The sequence below is a fragment of the Eutrema salsugineum genome, unplaced genomic scaffold (assembly GCF_000478725.1).
Source record: "Eutrema salsugineum unplaced genomic scaffold, Eutsalg1_0 scaffold_1, whole genome shotgun sequence".
Taxonomy (NCBI): domain Eukaryota; kingdom Viridiplantae; phylum Streptophyta; class Magnoliopsida; order Brassicales; family Brassicaceae; genus Eutrema; species Eutrema salsugineum.
This window is the reverse complement of record NW_006256909.1, coordinates 13580611-13596661: the sequence shown is the minus strand read 5'-3', so window position 1 is coordinate 13596661 and position 16051 is coordinate 13580611. Positions and strand designations below refer to the sequence as shown.

The following is a 16051-nucleotide window of genomic DNA, read 5'->3' as shown; positions in this document are numbered from 1 at the left end:
AGAAAAAGTAGAAAAAAACGTGAAGAACCTCAAGAGAAAAAAAAACGTGTATGAAAATTCTGGGCAAGAAAACGTGGGGGAAGAAATGGAAATGAATATTTGGAAATATTCTCTTTGGTGGTTAAGCGCATAAAACCTAGATTTTCTCAGATTCTCTTAAAAACTTCGTAGAATACATTTTCCACATTACGTAGAACAAAGAAAAGTCAGTAGAACACACATTCTAATAAAATGTAAAACGTAGTGAAAAATGTAGAATATATATTCATAAGCTATATAACGATGATGAATCTGTAGAATACTTATTCTATAAGTATCCTAGAATGAAGAAGAACTTATAGAACATCGATTCTAGGTTTCGTAGATTGTAGAAGAATATCTAGAAAACATATTCTATAAAACTGTAGAATGTAGAATACGTTTTCTACATATTGTGGAAAATAATTTTAAAAAAAATAAAACTTTCCATAACTGATTTTTGAGAATTAATTTATTTCTTTATTTGGTATATTGATTTTTTTTAAAAAAAATTAAAAAGTAAATTCGAATTTCTGAAATTAATGTAATACTTAATTAAAGGGTAACTAGATTCTAACCCCGTGTATCCGCACAAGAATTTATTGTTTTTGTATTTCTACTATAACTTGTATTTATTTTTTTGTTTAGATATAATTTATTTTTATTTTTTTTTATTTTTTAAATCAAAATTTTTGTTATTATGTTTTAATTTGTAAATAGTATAGATTGTATATTAGTAGAAGAAAATATGAGTTAATTAAGTATATATCGATCTAATGTTAATTATAAACTTTGTTATTATGTGAATTTATATTTATACATAAACATTTTATATATCTATGAATTGGCTAGCCTGTCTGTTTTGTTGCCTTAAATCAGTTTTTACATGTTTTGACGAACTAATCTATATAAAATTGTAATTATTAATGCATAACCCTAATCTGCTCTATCATATTATTGTATAACATAATATTTACTAATATTAAATAATTTGATATTTTAGACCAATTGATTATGATAAAATATAAAGATATTTATTTACCATTTGTGATATTATAAAAAATGTATATATCTATAAATTGGTTAACTTGTTCGTTTAATTGTCTCAAATCATCTGAATATTTAACATCTTTTAACAAACTATAACCCGTATAGAACCTTCAATATAAATATATAACTTTAATCAGCTCTATCATATTATTGTATAATATAAATATTTATTAATCTTAAATATTTGATATTTTATACTAATTGATTATGATAAAATACAATAAAATATTCGTTTACCATTTGCGCTTTTATGAAAATACTAGATTTTGTATTCACGCTACGCGTGGATAGTTTTTAATGCTATTATATTAAAAAATAATATTTAAACAATTATATTTATTTAGATTTTAATTTGTTGTAATAAAATTTATCAAAAATAATCCAGTTTTAATTTCAAAATTTATATATGGATTTTGAGGTTTTAACGATCTTGTTTGAATTTATATATGTGTCATTTTAAAAACATATTTTTTTGTCGAACGCTTAACATTTTGTATACCAAAACCAACCCAAAATGTAACAAACTAATTAAATAGTACTTAATTAGTATTAACACAAAGATAAAGTACTACACATCACTTATTAGTCAAAAAAATAAATTTATCTTTTCATCTATATGTTTTTTATGAAAAATGATAAAGTTAAAAATTATTCTCTTTTCTTAGCTAGTTTAGTCGATACAAATTTCTGATTTATTTTAAATTAAAAAAACCAAACTAATAAACATAATTTTTTCTCTCATATATTTTAAAACGTAAATAAATATAAAATAAAATTTGAACCTAATTTTAAGTCACAAAGATTGATGAGTTCAATATAAATTTTTTTCAATCTTATCTTAAATTGGTAAATACCAAGCTTTTATCGAGTAACATATTGTGTGTGATAATGGATTTTTATTGACAATTAAGAAAGACAAAAAAATCTCCAAATTTTACTGTATTAATGAGTACAAATTATAATTGATAGCATTGAATTACCTCTCAATAAACTATTAAATTTATTTTTGGTATATCTTAAAATAGATTTCACAAACTTATTGTCACCCTTAAATTATGTTTAAAACACTAATTATCTCCACATATTAATATATGTGTTTTTTTTATGTTGTAGGAAATATTATTTTAATTTGTTTTATAATTTCAACTTGTATAAATATTTTTAAATTCTTCTAATGCTTGTAGGTTAGTATACTAAAAAGATAACTAAAACCTATAACAAAATAATCAATTATTATTTATTAAAAATAGTATTGACACGAAAAAATTAGTATATGTTCTTCTATAATGAAAGAAAAAAATTTATCATCTTTAATTTCATTATTTTTATATCAGGTTTATAAGAAAATCGAAAAATAATGTTAATATTTAGTTTCATTTCTTAATTAATTACATATTATTTTATATCTAAGTAATTGGTATTTTGTCTAAGAAATGTTTTTAATTTTTTATTATTTTAGTTTTTATTGTTAAGGGAAATTATATATATATATATATTTTATTCTTATATATATATATATATTATTAACAATAATATTATTTTTTGAAACTTTCTTAATTTTGATTATTGATATGGATCCATATAATTTCTCTTTTTAATCCTATGTGGACACTCTTAAATGCATTTAGCTTTAATTTTTATTAGTAATATGATTAATTAAATTCAAAATTTTAAATTAAATCTAACTTGTATTTAAAAAATCTAAAGTAATTAAAAGTATTATTTAAATTTTTGTATTAAAAGTAATTCTAAATTTTTTGAATTTTAAATTAAATTAAATCCAAATTTTTATAATTCAATTTAATTATTAAAAATTTGAATAATTTGAAATTTAAATTAAATATGGTCTACAATTAAAAAAAAATCTAAAAATATCTAAATTAATAACTAATTTAAATTCTATTAAATTTAATCTTTGTGAGTGTTTGGACGCAAGCGCTAAAAGTGTTTTTGTTTTATTATAATAGATTAAATTTAAAAGTGATAGATTCCAAAAAGTCTTATAAAGATAATTATTTGCAAAATGTGTCCTAAATTTACAATTCTTTTTTTATTATTGATTAATTCGGAGCATAAAAACATTGACTGAGTTGGCAATGATTGAATTTACCTAGAACCAGAAGGTAATTGCATTGGAGATTTCTTCATGGTCTAGAGAGTCTTATGTTTTTGGCTTTATGAAACGAACAACATAATGTAATCAATGATTCTCTAATGAGGCCGGCCCAGATTCTTTCATTTGGGCTTTTGATAATTTAAAAACCCTAATTTATTTACTCTTAACACCTCTAATTTTTAAGAAATATCCAAATTAACACAATCTTTCAGTTATTGTCTTATTGGCAGTTTGAAGTTCGTTCGCTTCATCGATTTCCCCCAAATTCTCTTAATCGATAAACCCTAAAAACTCTAATCATTTGTTTCTATCTGAATTTACATCGATCTCGGTCTCTATTCCTCGATCTCTGAGTAAAAATGTCGTCCGTTGGAACATCAAAAGGGATTCTAGAGATCGCCAAGTTCGGTTTCTACGTCGCTGTTCCTATCGGCCTCATGTATACATTCGCCAACAACAGCACCAATATCAAGAAATTCATGGGAAATGTAATCTTCTCCTTCTCTCTCGTTTACCCTTTTCATAAATCAGCAATCGTTGATGCTTCGAATTTAAACGAATCTCGTTGGATTTTTGTGCTCTGTTACGGATATAGATTGATGGGTTTTGCTTGAAAATTAGGAATGATAACTCTAGAAATTGGGTTAGCGCATTGCTGAACACAGAGTATGTAGTTTACTACAATGTCAGAAACTTACAAGATACTGGTTTGATCCCCAATGAGTCGTCTTCGTAGTTTCATTTGCTGCATTTGAATAATCTGCAAATTCGTCTTCTCCATCTCTTTCTCATTTACCCTTTTCATAAATCAGCAATCTTTTAGGTTGATGCTTCGAATTCAAACGTATCTCGTTGGATTGTTGTGCTCTGTTACGCATTTAGATTGATGGGTTTTGCTTAATAATTAGTAATTATAACTCTAGAAATTGGGTTAACGCATTGTTGAACACATAGTATATAGGTTAGTCATTGTTTCTTCTTCGTAGTTTCATTTGCTGCATTTGAATAATCTGCAAATAGTAGTTTTTGTAGTGTAAGTTTTGGCTATTTTGTGTGGTTTTGCTCGATGATTAGGAAACTAAATTCGAAAATGGATTACACGCTTTGTTACTTGACTGTTTTGAGTGAGGAAAAACCACACAAAATAGTTTGTCTGCGCTTGAATCATTGAAGAACTTAGAAATATTTAAAACGATCTGATTTGTTCTGGTTTAATGTTCAATATGATTCTACATCAGATGTCTATTTTCTGCTGCATTTGAGATTCTGATAGTTGTCGGGTTTCTCCGGGTCTTCAGAGCACCATATGGTGATTTTGTAGTGCAATAGAAGGATGCATTCACTGATCATGTCTCTAAATTTGGCTACTTTTGTTGTGTAGCGTTCATATGTTGTGTATCCAGAAGAAGCACCTCGACCTCCTTCACCTGAGGAGCTTAGGGAGATGGCACGAGAGCTTGCGCGTAAGAAGAACATTCCGTGAGCTGATGAGACGGAAATATACAGAAGTTTGATGTTCGAGGTTATAGTAAATTGCTCGGCATAGCAACTGATATAATAAGGTAATAATGTTATGTTGTGTTGTTGATTCCTGTAAGATCAAAATGAGATGTACAAGTTAAAGCTATAGTAAGGAAGAAGAAGACGAAGGCGTTTGTTTTGTTAATGAACCTTAGTTACATATTTTGTGTTTATACACAAACACACATCAATGGATGAAGTCTAAAACATTTTCTGATAAAATTTCAGTGCAGAATCAGGGATTCACCATCTCATATCCAAGTGTTTGCATTTTGTTATATGTTATTATCATTAAATGTTAATGGGCCTCGAAATTTCAGCGAGAATTATAATAATTTGGTTCTGAAAATAATATCCATATTCGTTGTATTTCTTTGATTCTGACTTTCTTTTTTGGGTAGGTTCTATATTTAGTTCACAAAAAAAAAATCTTCTCTGAGTTTCTTATGGATAACCTCTGAATCCTATTAATGGGTGTCATCATCTTTTCTTAGCTGTCACAATGTCAGTGCTTTTGCTTTTATTTTTATAACGGGTCATTAGAGAAGTTAATGAAGCTTCTCAGCTTTATAATTACTTTCTTTTTTTCTACTTATATACTTACTAGAATTTTATTGTATACATTCTTAAACAATTTTTTGCAAGCTGTCTGATTTGATAAGGAATTGACTTTAAAGATCTGCACTGTAGAACAGAAAAATTATAAATGTGGGTGTTGTTGCCTACCCAAGCAACACTATTTTATAATTAGCATTTCTTTGTTGCCTGATTTCCCTAAACCAATACGTAATATAAATTCAGTGATCCTTATCTATCTGCTTAGCAGCTTTTCACATTTAATAAAAGTAAAAGAATTTAAACACGTTAGTGAAAAGAAAAAGTTTTTTAAGAAAATAAATAAATCAAAAGTCACATTCTACACCAAAACACAAGAGTGTTGTAAAAAAAGGTCTCTGGTCTAGTAGTAATCTCACGTTTTACGTGATGTTCTATCGTTCTGGATTTAAATCGGAATCTCCTTCAGAAATCATAATACTATTTCAGTAAAGTAAAGAACAAAAAAAAAGGTTACTAGTTTATTTACATATTTACCTTTAGAGGGAAAATAATGAAAAAAAAAAAGGATTATAACAAAAAGAAGTATGTGTTATAACACATATCATATATGGACTCTTATACCGGCCCATTAGGCCCATCAGGGCATTGTACTTAACCTAGATTCCCTATGTACTCTATATATACATTCCAGTGATTAATAAAGTTTCTAAGTTTTCACAACACGTTATCAGCACGATAAGACTCTCTGAGCGAAAAACCCTAATAAATCCGGCCACCACCAAAACCCTAAAAGCAAGTCGAAACTTAAAAGACGCATATCTTCCAAACCATGAGGAACCAGAAGACGGTCTACATATCAAATCGAAGCCCTCGACGAGACGAATCTACTGGTGAAAACCGTTTGTCGATCCAACGTCGGACGCGCCCTCACGCACACTTACAGTACACGACGATCAACCGAAAAAAAAACCAGATCCGAGTTTTTTCTTCTTCAACCAGCAGCTTCTCCAGTTTTGGTGATCAATCCTTGGAATTTGTAGCGGCTAACTGAGGTCTATTAGCTCCCAGTTTCATTAGCCTGTCAGAAATCCAAAGGTGGAAAAGCACACCAGCAAATGGAAACCATAGTCGTAGATAGTGGATCCAGCCACACTATCTTAAGAAACAAAAGTTACTTCATAAACCTAACCTATCAAACCGCAAATATTAGCACCATCGCGGGTCCCTCAAACCTTATCGAAGGATATGGCCATGCCTATGTGTTGCTATCAAATGGCACACAACTTGAAATACCAGATGCTCTATATTCTCCTAGTTCGAAGAGAAATCTTCTGAGCTTCAAGGATATAAGACAGAATGGTTTCCACATAGAAACCCAAGGTCAAGGGAACAAAGAATCCCTCCTAGTCACTAAAACCGTAGACGGCCATAAACAAATCCTCGAAACCATACCCGCGCTCTCTACTGGACTTTACCATGCTAAAGTCAGTATGATTGAAGCTAATACCACTCTCAAAGCCCGGTTTACTGATTATACTATTTGGCACGAAGGCTCGGTCATCCCGGTGCAAATATGATGCGTAAACTAATTCAAAACTCTCAAGGGCATACCCTCAAAGAAAACCGAGCTTATCCTCAACACCTCATGTGCACAGCTTGTTCTCAAGGCAAATTGATCACTCGGCCTTCACCAGTTAAAATCTCTAAACAAACACTTCATTTCCTAGAAAGAATCCAGGGCGATATCTGTGGACCTATACATCCATCTTCCGGACCATTCTGGTACTTCATGGTCCTTATAGACGCATCGACCCGTTGGTCATATGTTTGTCTCTTGTCCTCTCGGAACCAAGCCTTCGCTAGGTTCTTGGCCCAAATCATAAAATTGCGGGCCCATTTCCCTGACTTCCCACTAAAGACTATCCGCCTTGACAATGCTGGTGAATTTACCTTACAAGCGTTTAATGACTACTGTATGGCCATGGGGGTAACCGTGGAACATCCTGTAGCACATGTCCATACTCAAAATGGATTGGCTGAATCATTCATTAAACGCATTCAATGGATAGCCCGACCATTACTCATGAGATCAAAGCTCCCGGCCTCAGCATGGGGACATGCAGTATTACATGCTGCTGAACTCATACGCATCCGGCCATCTAGTGAACACAAATATTCCCCATCCCAACTACTCTCGGGTCATGAGCCAGACATCTCCCATCTCAAAACATTTGGGTGTTCAGTATATGTACCCATTGCTCCACCACATCAAACCAAAATGGGACCTCAAAGAAGGATGGGAATATATGTTGGTTTTGACTCTCCCACCATCATAAGATATCTTGAGCCAACCACTGGAGATCTCTTCAAGGCCAGATATGCGGATTGCCAATTCGATGAATCGGTATATCCCTCTTTAGGTGGTGAGACAAACAAGCTGGTCAAAGATCTTTCATGGAATCAAACATCATTAAATTGGCAAGATCCTCGGACTCTAGAATGTGATTCAGAGATCCAAAAGATTATTCATTATCAAAAGCTAGCTAATCAATTGCCAGATTCCTTTGCTGACCCGACCAAAGTAACCAAATCGTACATCCCAGCTTGTAATGCACCAGTACGAATAGCTGTCCCAACGGGACAGACCCAAGTTGCTACAGAGTCTGCACCACGTCTCAAACGGGGCAGACCTCTCGGTTCCAAAGATAAGAATCCCCGGAAATCAAAGAAAGGTGCAATAACCGAAACCGGGATTCCTGCAATATCAGACATAGCCGCGGCTGAGACTCAATCTAATGAACCCTCAATGGAAGTTCGGGACGCCGAATCTCCAGGTTCAGAAGATAACAATGAGATCTCCATCAATTACAATATGTCCGGAATACAATGGAATCGAAAAGAAGTCGACTTAAATGCACTCTTTGCATACAAAGTAGCACTTGATGTTGCGCTCACGCAAGAGGATCTAGAACCCACGTCAATAACACAGTGTACACATCGAACAGATTGGCTAAAATGGAAAGAAGCCATAAACGTGGAGTTAAAGAGTCTCAAACTCAGAAACGTGTTCGGTCCGATCATCCGGACCCCATCACACATCAAGCCAGTGGGCCACAAATGGGTTTTTGTGCGCAAAAGGAACGAACTCGGTGAAGTCGTTCGATACAAAGCACGGCTTGTAGCACAAGGATTCTCACAGAGACCCGGAATCGATTATGAGGAGACTTATTCTCCAGTGGTGGATGCAACAACATTCCGATTCCTCATAAGTCTGGCCATAAGAGAAAATCTTGATCTGCGGTTAATGGATGTTGTAACCGCATATCTCTATGGGCCCCTGGACAACGAAATATATATGAGACTCCCAGATGGCATTGAACTAAAAGACAAAAATGCATCTCGAGATCAATACTGCATCAGGCTGAACAAATCCTTGTATGGACTGAAACAAAGTGGGCGTATGTGGTACAACCACCTCAGCGATTACCTCATCAAAGAAGGCTACAAAAATGACCCCATCAGTCCATGCATCTTCATCAAGAAGTACTCAAACAAAGGATTTGTAATCATAGCAGTATACGTGGATGATCTAAACATCCTCGGAACATCTGGTGAGATCTCCCAAACAGTCGACTGCTTAAAAGCAGAATTCGAAATGAAAGACCTAGGCAAAACAAAGTACTGTTTGGGATTACAACTTGAGTACATCAAAGGAGGAATCCTTGTGCATCAATCGGCTTATATCGAAAAGGTACTCAAGCGATTTAATATGGACCAAGCTCACCCATTGACCAACCCAATGGTAGTTAGAAGCTTAAGTGATGACCCTCTTGGTCCCAAAAAGGATGATGAAGAAATCCTTGGTCCTGAAAAGCCATACCTCAGTGCTGTAGGAGCGTTAATGTACCTGGCTAGTCACACTAGACCAGACATATGTTTTGCCGTGAACCTCCTCGCTCGATATAGTTCATTTCCAACTCAGAGGCACTGGAACGGTATAAAACATCTCCTAAGATACCTTCGAGGTACTCAAGACTTAGGACTCTTCTATACTAACCAAAATAAAGATGGGTTAGTCGGCTTCGCCGATGCAGGATATCTATCAGATCCGCACACTGCCAAGTCTCAAACTGGCTACGTTTTTACGCATGGAGGAACAGCCATCTCTTGGAGATCAATGAAGCAGACACTCACTGCCACTTCATCAAACCATGCTGAAATCCTAGCCATTCATGAGGCTAGTAGGGAATGTGTCTGGCTGCGCTCCATGACTCAGCACATCCGCAGAGATTGTGGTATGGACGAAGACACACAGCCCACGGTGATGTATGAAGACAACGCGGCATGCATAGCTCAGCTCAAGGAAGGATATATCAAAGGAGATCGGACGAAGCACATTCTACCGAAGTTCTTCTCAACCTCAGACTGGCAGAAGGACGGCACTCTCAGCGTTCAGCAAGTCCGATCCAGTGAGAATTCAGCTGACCTCTTCACCAAATCATTGCCTACTTCAACACACCGGAAGCTCGTCAAACAGATAGGAATGTATAGACTTAGAGATCTGCAGTGATGCTACAATCAGGGAGAGTAATGCGTGTTGTACTCTTTTTCCTTCACCATGGTTTTGTTCCACTGGGTTTTTCCTGGTAAGGTTTTAATGAGGCAACATTCCCCAGCGCATTATCGAGATCTCGATTGAATAGCTGACCCGGTTCACTCGTCCAAGGGGGAGTGTTATAACACATATCATATATGGACTCTTATACCGGCCCATTAGGCCCATCAGGGCATTGTACTTAACCTAGATTCCCTATGTACTCTATATATACATTCCAGTGATTAATAAAGTTTCTAAGTTTTCACAACAGTATGGAAGAAAACAAAAGGAGGAGGACCACATTTCACCAAATATTCGGGGTCTCATGTTAAATGCGGATAAGTCTCTGTATTTATGTGTTCTAAAAATAGAGAAACAGCTAAATATCATAATTCCTCTGCCTTCATTATGTATTTTCATGTAAAAATATCTACGATACCCTAATCTCTACAATATGATCCTATATATGTTCAAGTCATTTTTTACAATATCATAATATTCACTGTATGATCATAAGTATATTTATGTCATAATTTTTTTTTAAGTATTTGGCTACTATAGTAATATATAACTAAAAAAAAAGCTGAGAGGCATGTGAATAACCATATTCAGCCGATGTCAATGCGCCACACAAAGTAACCACACCATCTATTTCGGATATTTGTGTATTTTTGTATATGAGGTCAATAATGTTAGTAAGACTTTAGGCATGTCAATGTAGATAGGTCTCGTTACCATTAGACTCGCCATTTTGCAGGTTGGTCCCAAACATTAACACGCTACGTAATCCTTATCTTTCTTTTCTTTAAATATATATACCCATGTTTTTTATTTTTTTTATAACTTTGCACAATATATTGAAAAATTTCTAGAAGTATTATATTAAATATTAAGTTGGTATAAATTCTCACACTACAATTCTAATATATTTTTTCTTAAAGCACCAGTTATATAATTATAAGAATAATTATTATATGGGTTTATACACAATTGTAAATCTTTTAGTTATGATTAATTACATTCATCTATTTGTGATTAATTAATTATATATATATGTATATATATATATATGTGTGTGTTTAACGCGTAAGTCAACATACTGACCTGTAAATTGCAATTATGAGGGACACATCTTGTGAAATCTGTTTATTGAAAGTTTAATGCAAAACTTTGTTTCTTGCACGCCAAAACTTCAATCTATTGCGAGAAAATGTATTAAATCTGAATAGCGAAGTCAATTTAAACATTTTCTGAAAATTCAACCAATACTCTTACTAATATTCTTGGGAAATCGATTGAAAACTAATTATATTTTTAATGATGTCTAGAATATTTAGAACTATCAATAATGTAGTAATTTATCCACACAAAAAAAGTTAAGAAAATGGTTAGGTAAACTGATTGGGGAGAGAAAGTAATACAAGAGAGTAGACAGTAGCTAAATATTTCAATAGTAAGGAGAGGAATCTCCAAATCCCCAACGACTAATGTAGAAAGTAATACAACAGTAGCTAAATATATAGTGTATATATATATATATATACTATATAAGATATATCTTATAACCAAATCATTATACCATGCATGTGTGAAGAGCTAGGAGGTCCAATATGATGATAACACTAACAGTACCAGTGTACCACAACTCACAACGCAAGAACTCAGGTGATAAATTAAAAAGCAAAGAAACAATAAGAGAAGATAAGAGACGGGTCTCACAACTATTAAAGTGTGATGGTCCTTATGGAGTGGAACTAAATAGACCATGAAAATAGTATATACTTTTTCTGGAGTCGAATTTAATTTGGTTAGCATAATCTCCTTTACATTTATTTTTGTGATGATACTCGTTCAAAGCCAATTAATACTGATGATAATCATACCATATTAAAGAGATTCATTTTTTAAGTCGACAAAGACATTCTAATTAAAAACAGTAAATGTGAAAGGGAAGTTTATTGAACTATAGTATAATATTTAGAACGATAATAATGTTGTTGAAAAATATTATAATTATGTTTTATCTCTATGGCGAAAATGTCTTTTTCTACTCTTAGAAAATGTCAAAACTTGGAGAAAATACCGGAATAGCCAAGAGGTCTCACAGCTTCTGAGATTATTGTAACCGGCCCTATCCACTTCATGCAACCTAAAATTATTGCAATAATATAAAGAGTACTCTAATATAAATAATCCTTATTATTTAAGAACTTGTGTATTTCTTAAAAAATTATTATAAATGTGTGTACAGTGTAATGTGTACTATGACATCAAGAAAAGAATAATAAAAGTCTCATAATGGATTACATGGTGCCCCCACATCAATGATTGCGATGCATAACATCTTGGTATGGTTTAACCGTTTGAAAGAGAATTGATTTTAAATCACAACAACACATCTTTTATGGGAAACAAAGTTAGGTCCATGTAGAAAGTTGGTCTCGACTTCAACTAAATATAAAAGCAAACACAAGTTTTGATTTTTCCAACAAATAGGAAATATAAGAAAATCAAAACTAAATATTTTCATATAAAAGATCAACAAAACATTGCATTTTAATTTTATAAAACAAACTTGTTAAAAAAAACATTTATAGAACAAACCAATGATTTTTATTTAGTTCAATCTAGTTTGATTTACTTTAAGATGATATAACTACTCAAATGTAAAATTAATTGAAATAACATGTAAACATTGATTTTTTCTTTCTTTTCATGCTTTAATAGTTTTGTAAATTTTGTTTGTATATACATAATACATCATAGCTAACCTTTTTTATATATAGATGTAACCAAATCATAAACCAAAATATTTATTTCACTGACATAAGTGGAATAACACGATTACAGGAACAATAAATAATCTGAAAAGTTAATAAAAAGAAAAGAGAAAACAGTAAGAGAATATTACACTGTTGAAACGAACAGCTCTTGCCTCTTGCAATCCACATTATCAAGAAACCACTGGCTTCTTCTTTCTTCTCGAATGCTGCCGTCATCATAAGAAATTATTTAATCTAAATTTTGCAACCTTTATTTTTCTGACATCGATAAATGCTTTGTTTTTTGTTTTAATTCCACTGATAATTTGCTTGCAGTGTTTATGGAAATATGAGCAATTAGAGTTGTCATAAATCGTCTGTTCCTTTAGCGCCAACATATTTTTAAGTGAAGGTCTCAGTGAATTTCCTTAAAACGTTAAAACATTTTCAAGAACCTAAAAAATAAAACATTAACTGCACGTAAAATAAAACATTTTCAAGAACCTAAAAAAAAAAAAAAAACTGCACGTATCTCAGGCGTAAACAAAACACTTGATATTTCGTTTTACTTTCCCGAACGCGTTTAAGTTATCCCAATGTATTAATATAACATCACATAGGAAAAAAATAATAGCCCTTGAAATGTCGGAAAAGAAAGAAAGTAAGATGTCGCAAAAAGAGGAAGATATACTATTGTTATATTTTTATATGCTTTTTACTCTCATTTTTTTTTGTTTTGTTTTCTTTATTTCTGCAGCTTTTCTCAAAATTTTAACTAGAAAATTAAGAAAATTAGAAATCCAAAAACTTTTTTTAGGGATTTTCTTTGAACAGTGAAGCTAATCCCGTGACGACCTTCGCTTCTCTCTCCAACGGCTTTGCCACGTCATCATTCCCGGCAACCAACGGAGGAGGAGAGGAAGAAGAATTCACCGACGACAAAAATTTCTCCTCGAAACTCAGCACAATCTCCGACCTATCTAGCTCCGGTTCAGCCACGGCGGCGGAAGAAACCTGCGGCTCCTGGGCGGAGTTTCGGGTGTACGAAGAAAGCCATTTAGCTCGCATGTAATCAGCTTTCCTCCACGGCGGAAAATGCATCCCCTTCTTCTTCAAGCTCTGCTTGGTCGCCTCCGAGACCATTGAAACGATCTGACAAATCCGGTCAGACTTTCCGACGAAGATGAACGGTAGAGATTGAAGCAGCGACTTGTAAGCATTCGTCTGCCGTGCGATCTCGAACTCCGATCGAAAATCCACGTCGATTAGGAACCTCTCACCGTTCACAATCACATCAATGTACTCATACTCACCTGAAAATTTCCGAAATTCAAAAAAAAAATCAGACGAAACATCATGAGAAATTGAGAATCGAAGAAGAAGAAGAAGGAAACCGGTTTAATGGATAACGTACCGGACGGTATAGACCGAGTTTTATCCCATTTCGATTTACAAATTGAGGAATCGTATCCGAGAGATGAAAGTCCATCGACGACGATCTTCCTCAAATCGACTTTCCTTTTGATTGATTTGTTCTTCTCTACGATCTTCGCAACATCAGCCAACAGATTCCTCTCAGTGACGCTCGCGCATGGAATCAAGCTCTATTCAAAATCCATGGACGATGATGAATTCGTTAAGAGTTATAATAGACCAAAGTTTTAGTTGAGGAAGAAAAAGAGAAGCTGAGTTTATATACCTTGAAATGATCATAAGCGTCGTTGAGAGAATCGACGGAGAAACCGAACAAATCGAATTCGTCGTCGGAGCTATCATCGTTGGTGTTCCCGTTGAAACAATTGCAGCGATTGCGTCCGTTTCTACCTTGTTTCTCGTTGGTTTCCTCCATGTAGTTCTGAACCATCTTTGATAAAGCGACGGAGCTAGGCTCGAACTCAGTTCCGACGCCGTCTTCAGAGGCGGCGGCGTTGAGTGATTTATCCGAGTTTGAGCTTCTCAGAACATTTGTAAACGGCCGATCTAAGAGACGCTTGAGGCGAGATTTGAGCACTGGTTTTCCTGATTCCGCACGAGCTGAGTCTCTACTCGCCGGAAAATCGTTGTTAATCGGCTGGATCTTCATCGGAAAAGGCATTGATTATAGATCTAATCTGATTTCTCGCTCGACGAAGTAAGGAACAAGTCAATTCTCCGTTCAAACAAAGCTAAGCGAAACAAATATATTCAAAAATTCACTCAGAAACTTCCCTAGAATTTAGATCTCTTTCCAGGAAAATTCAAAATCAGAAACTCCACAGCTTCAAAACCTCACAAGAAGAAGAGAAGAAGAAACGAAATCCACTAAAAAACCTCTCAGCTACTAGAAACTACCAAGTAGAAAAACTATACGATCTTCTAAAAAAATTAGTTAGGAAATCGGAGTTTCTTAACGCCGACGATTTTCACGGAAAACATGACGGCGATTGTCGGAAACATCGTTACTAAGAACGGTAAGAGAGGAAAAAGTGACCGGAATACTCATTTTCCCGGCGATATTTAATTCGCCGGAGATTGATTTAAGGTTTTGAGAAAAAACTAAGAGGTAAATTGTCTATTTGAAAACGCAATTCTCAATTTTTTTTTTTTTGTTTCCTTCATCTGGTTGGAGTAAAGCGAGATTGGTTGATTATATAGGTGCAGAGATTAGAACGAAGCTGAAGAGGCCAAAGAAGAAAATGGTGACTAGACAAGATGATGCCACGTCATAAATTAATACGTGATATTGTTTTTGGTTTTGACAAATTACATTACGTGATATCAGAAATGACCGTTTAACTCTCTTAGTGGGACGGTGTGGTTACTGTTTTGTTACTGATCATAGTAATTGTGGTTGATCCTTTTTACGGTAAACTGTCAGTAAGTAAATTGTAATGATGAAAATTTACGATTTTGTCTTCGCGAGTTGGGATTTTCGGAAAACTTATTTCTTTTTTTTTTGTTTTGTTTTATATTATTAATTACAGAGATTTAATATAATTACAGCTATTTTGCAGGAAAAATATGACATTGTGCCAATATGAGCACACCACGTAGCACAAAATCCATCTTTTACTACTCTATTCTTGAACTGCTATTAGGGCATCAGCAACGCAGAGACGGGTCGCGTTTTTACGAGAAACAAAATAATAAAATAGTTGGGCCGCGTCTCTATTTGGCCCGAGACGTTTCTTATTTCGGGACAATTGAAGACGTCTCTCGGGACAGGTGGCAGCTGTTAATTGGGTCACGAAATTGGGGGAAAAAAAAACCTAGTTGCTCGAAACTCATTTTCCCCGACCCTTCTTTCTTTCACTCGTGTTTTCCTCTCCGACGAATACGCGAGATCGTTGGTGCTGCATGTCCGATCGATCGATTTCTGATGACTAGCGACGTTTGTCCGGACCATCTCCGATATCGGCGACAACTCGAGAAGGAAAAGGTACAGATAAG

At 33.9% G+C, this 16051-nt stretch overlaps 2 protein-coding genes across 2 annotated transcripts; one reads left to right on the top strand and one right to left on the bottom strand.

The window, feature by feature from the left end:
• Window positions 1-3366: 3366 nt before the first annotated feature.
• LOC18029315 lies at window positions 3367-4922 on the top strand. The gene is made up of 2 exons (XM_006414616.2): window positions 3367-3672; window positions 4566-4922. Exons 1-2 carry the CDS (start codon window positions 3544-3546, stop codon window positions 4665-4667), a joined length of 231 nt encoding a protein of 76 aa, XP_006414679.1. The 5' UTR covers window positions 3367-3543; the 3' UTR covers window positions 4668-4922.
• An 8284-nt stretch (window positions 4923-13206) lies between these two features.
• Window positions 13207-15207, bottom strand: LOC112082436. Its single transcript, XM_024150135.1, has 3 exons — window positions 14322-15207; window positions 14037-14226; window positions 13207-13935 (listed from the first exon to the last, which is right to left on the bottom strand). Exons 1-3 carry the CDS (start codon window positions 14715-14717, stop codon window positions 13436-13438), a joined length of 1086 nt encoding a protein of 361 aa, XP_024005903.1. The 5' UTR covers window positions 14718-15207; the 3' UTR covers window positions 13207-13435.
• Window positions 15208-16051: the final 844 nt, after the last annotated feature.

Coding starts and splice junctions, on each gene's coding strand:
- LOC18029315 (XM_006414616.2), top strand. CDS start 3,544: ATGTCGTCCGTTGGAACATCAAAAGGGATTCTAGAGATCGCCAAGTTC. Junction 3,673..4,565: donor TCAAGAAATTCATGGGAAAT/GTAATCTTCTCC, acceptor TTTGTTGTGTAG/CGTTCATATGTTGTGTATCC.
- LOC112082436 (XM_024150135.1), bottom strand. CDS start 14,717: ATGCCTTTTCCGATGAAGATCCAGCCGATTAACAACGATTTTCCGGCG. Junction 14,227..14,321: donor ACGCTTATGATCATTTCAAG/GTATATAAACTC, acceptor GATTTTGAATAG/AGCTTGATTCCATGCGCGAG. Junction 13,936..14,036: donor AACTCGGTCTATACCGTCCG/GTACGTTATCCA, acceptor GGAAATTTTCAG/GTGAGTATGAGTACATTGAT.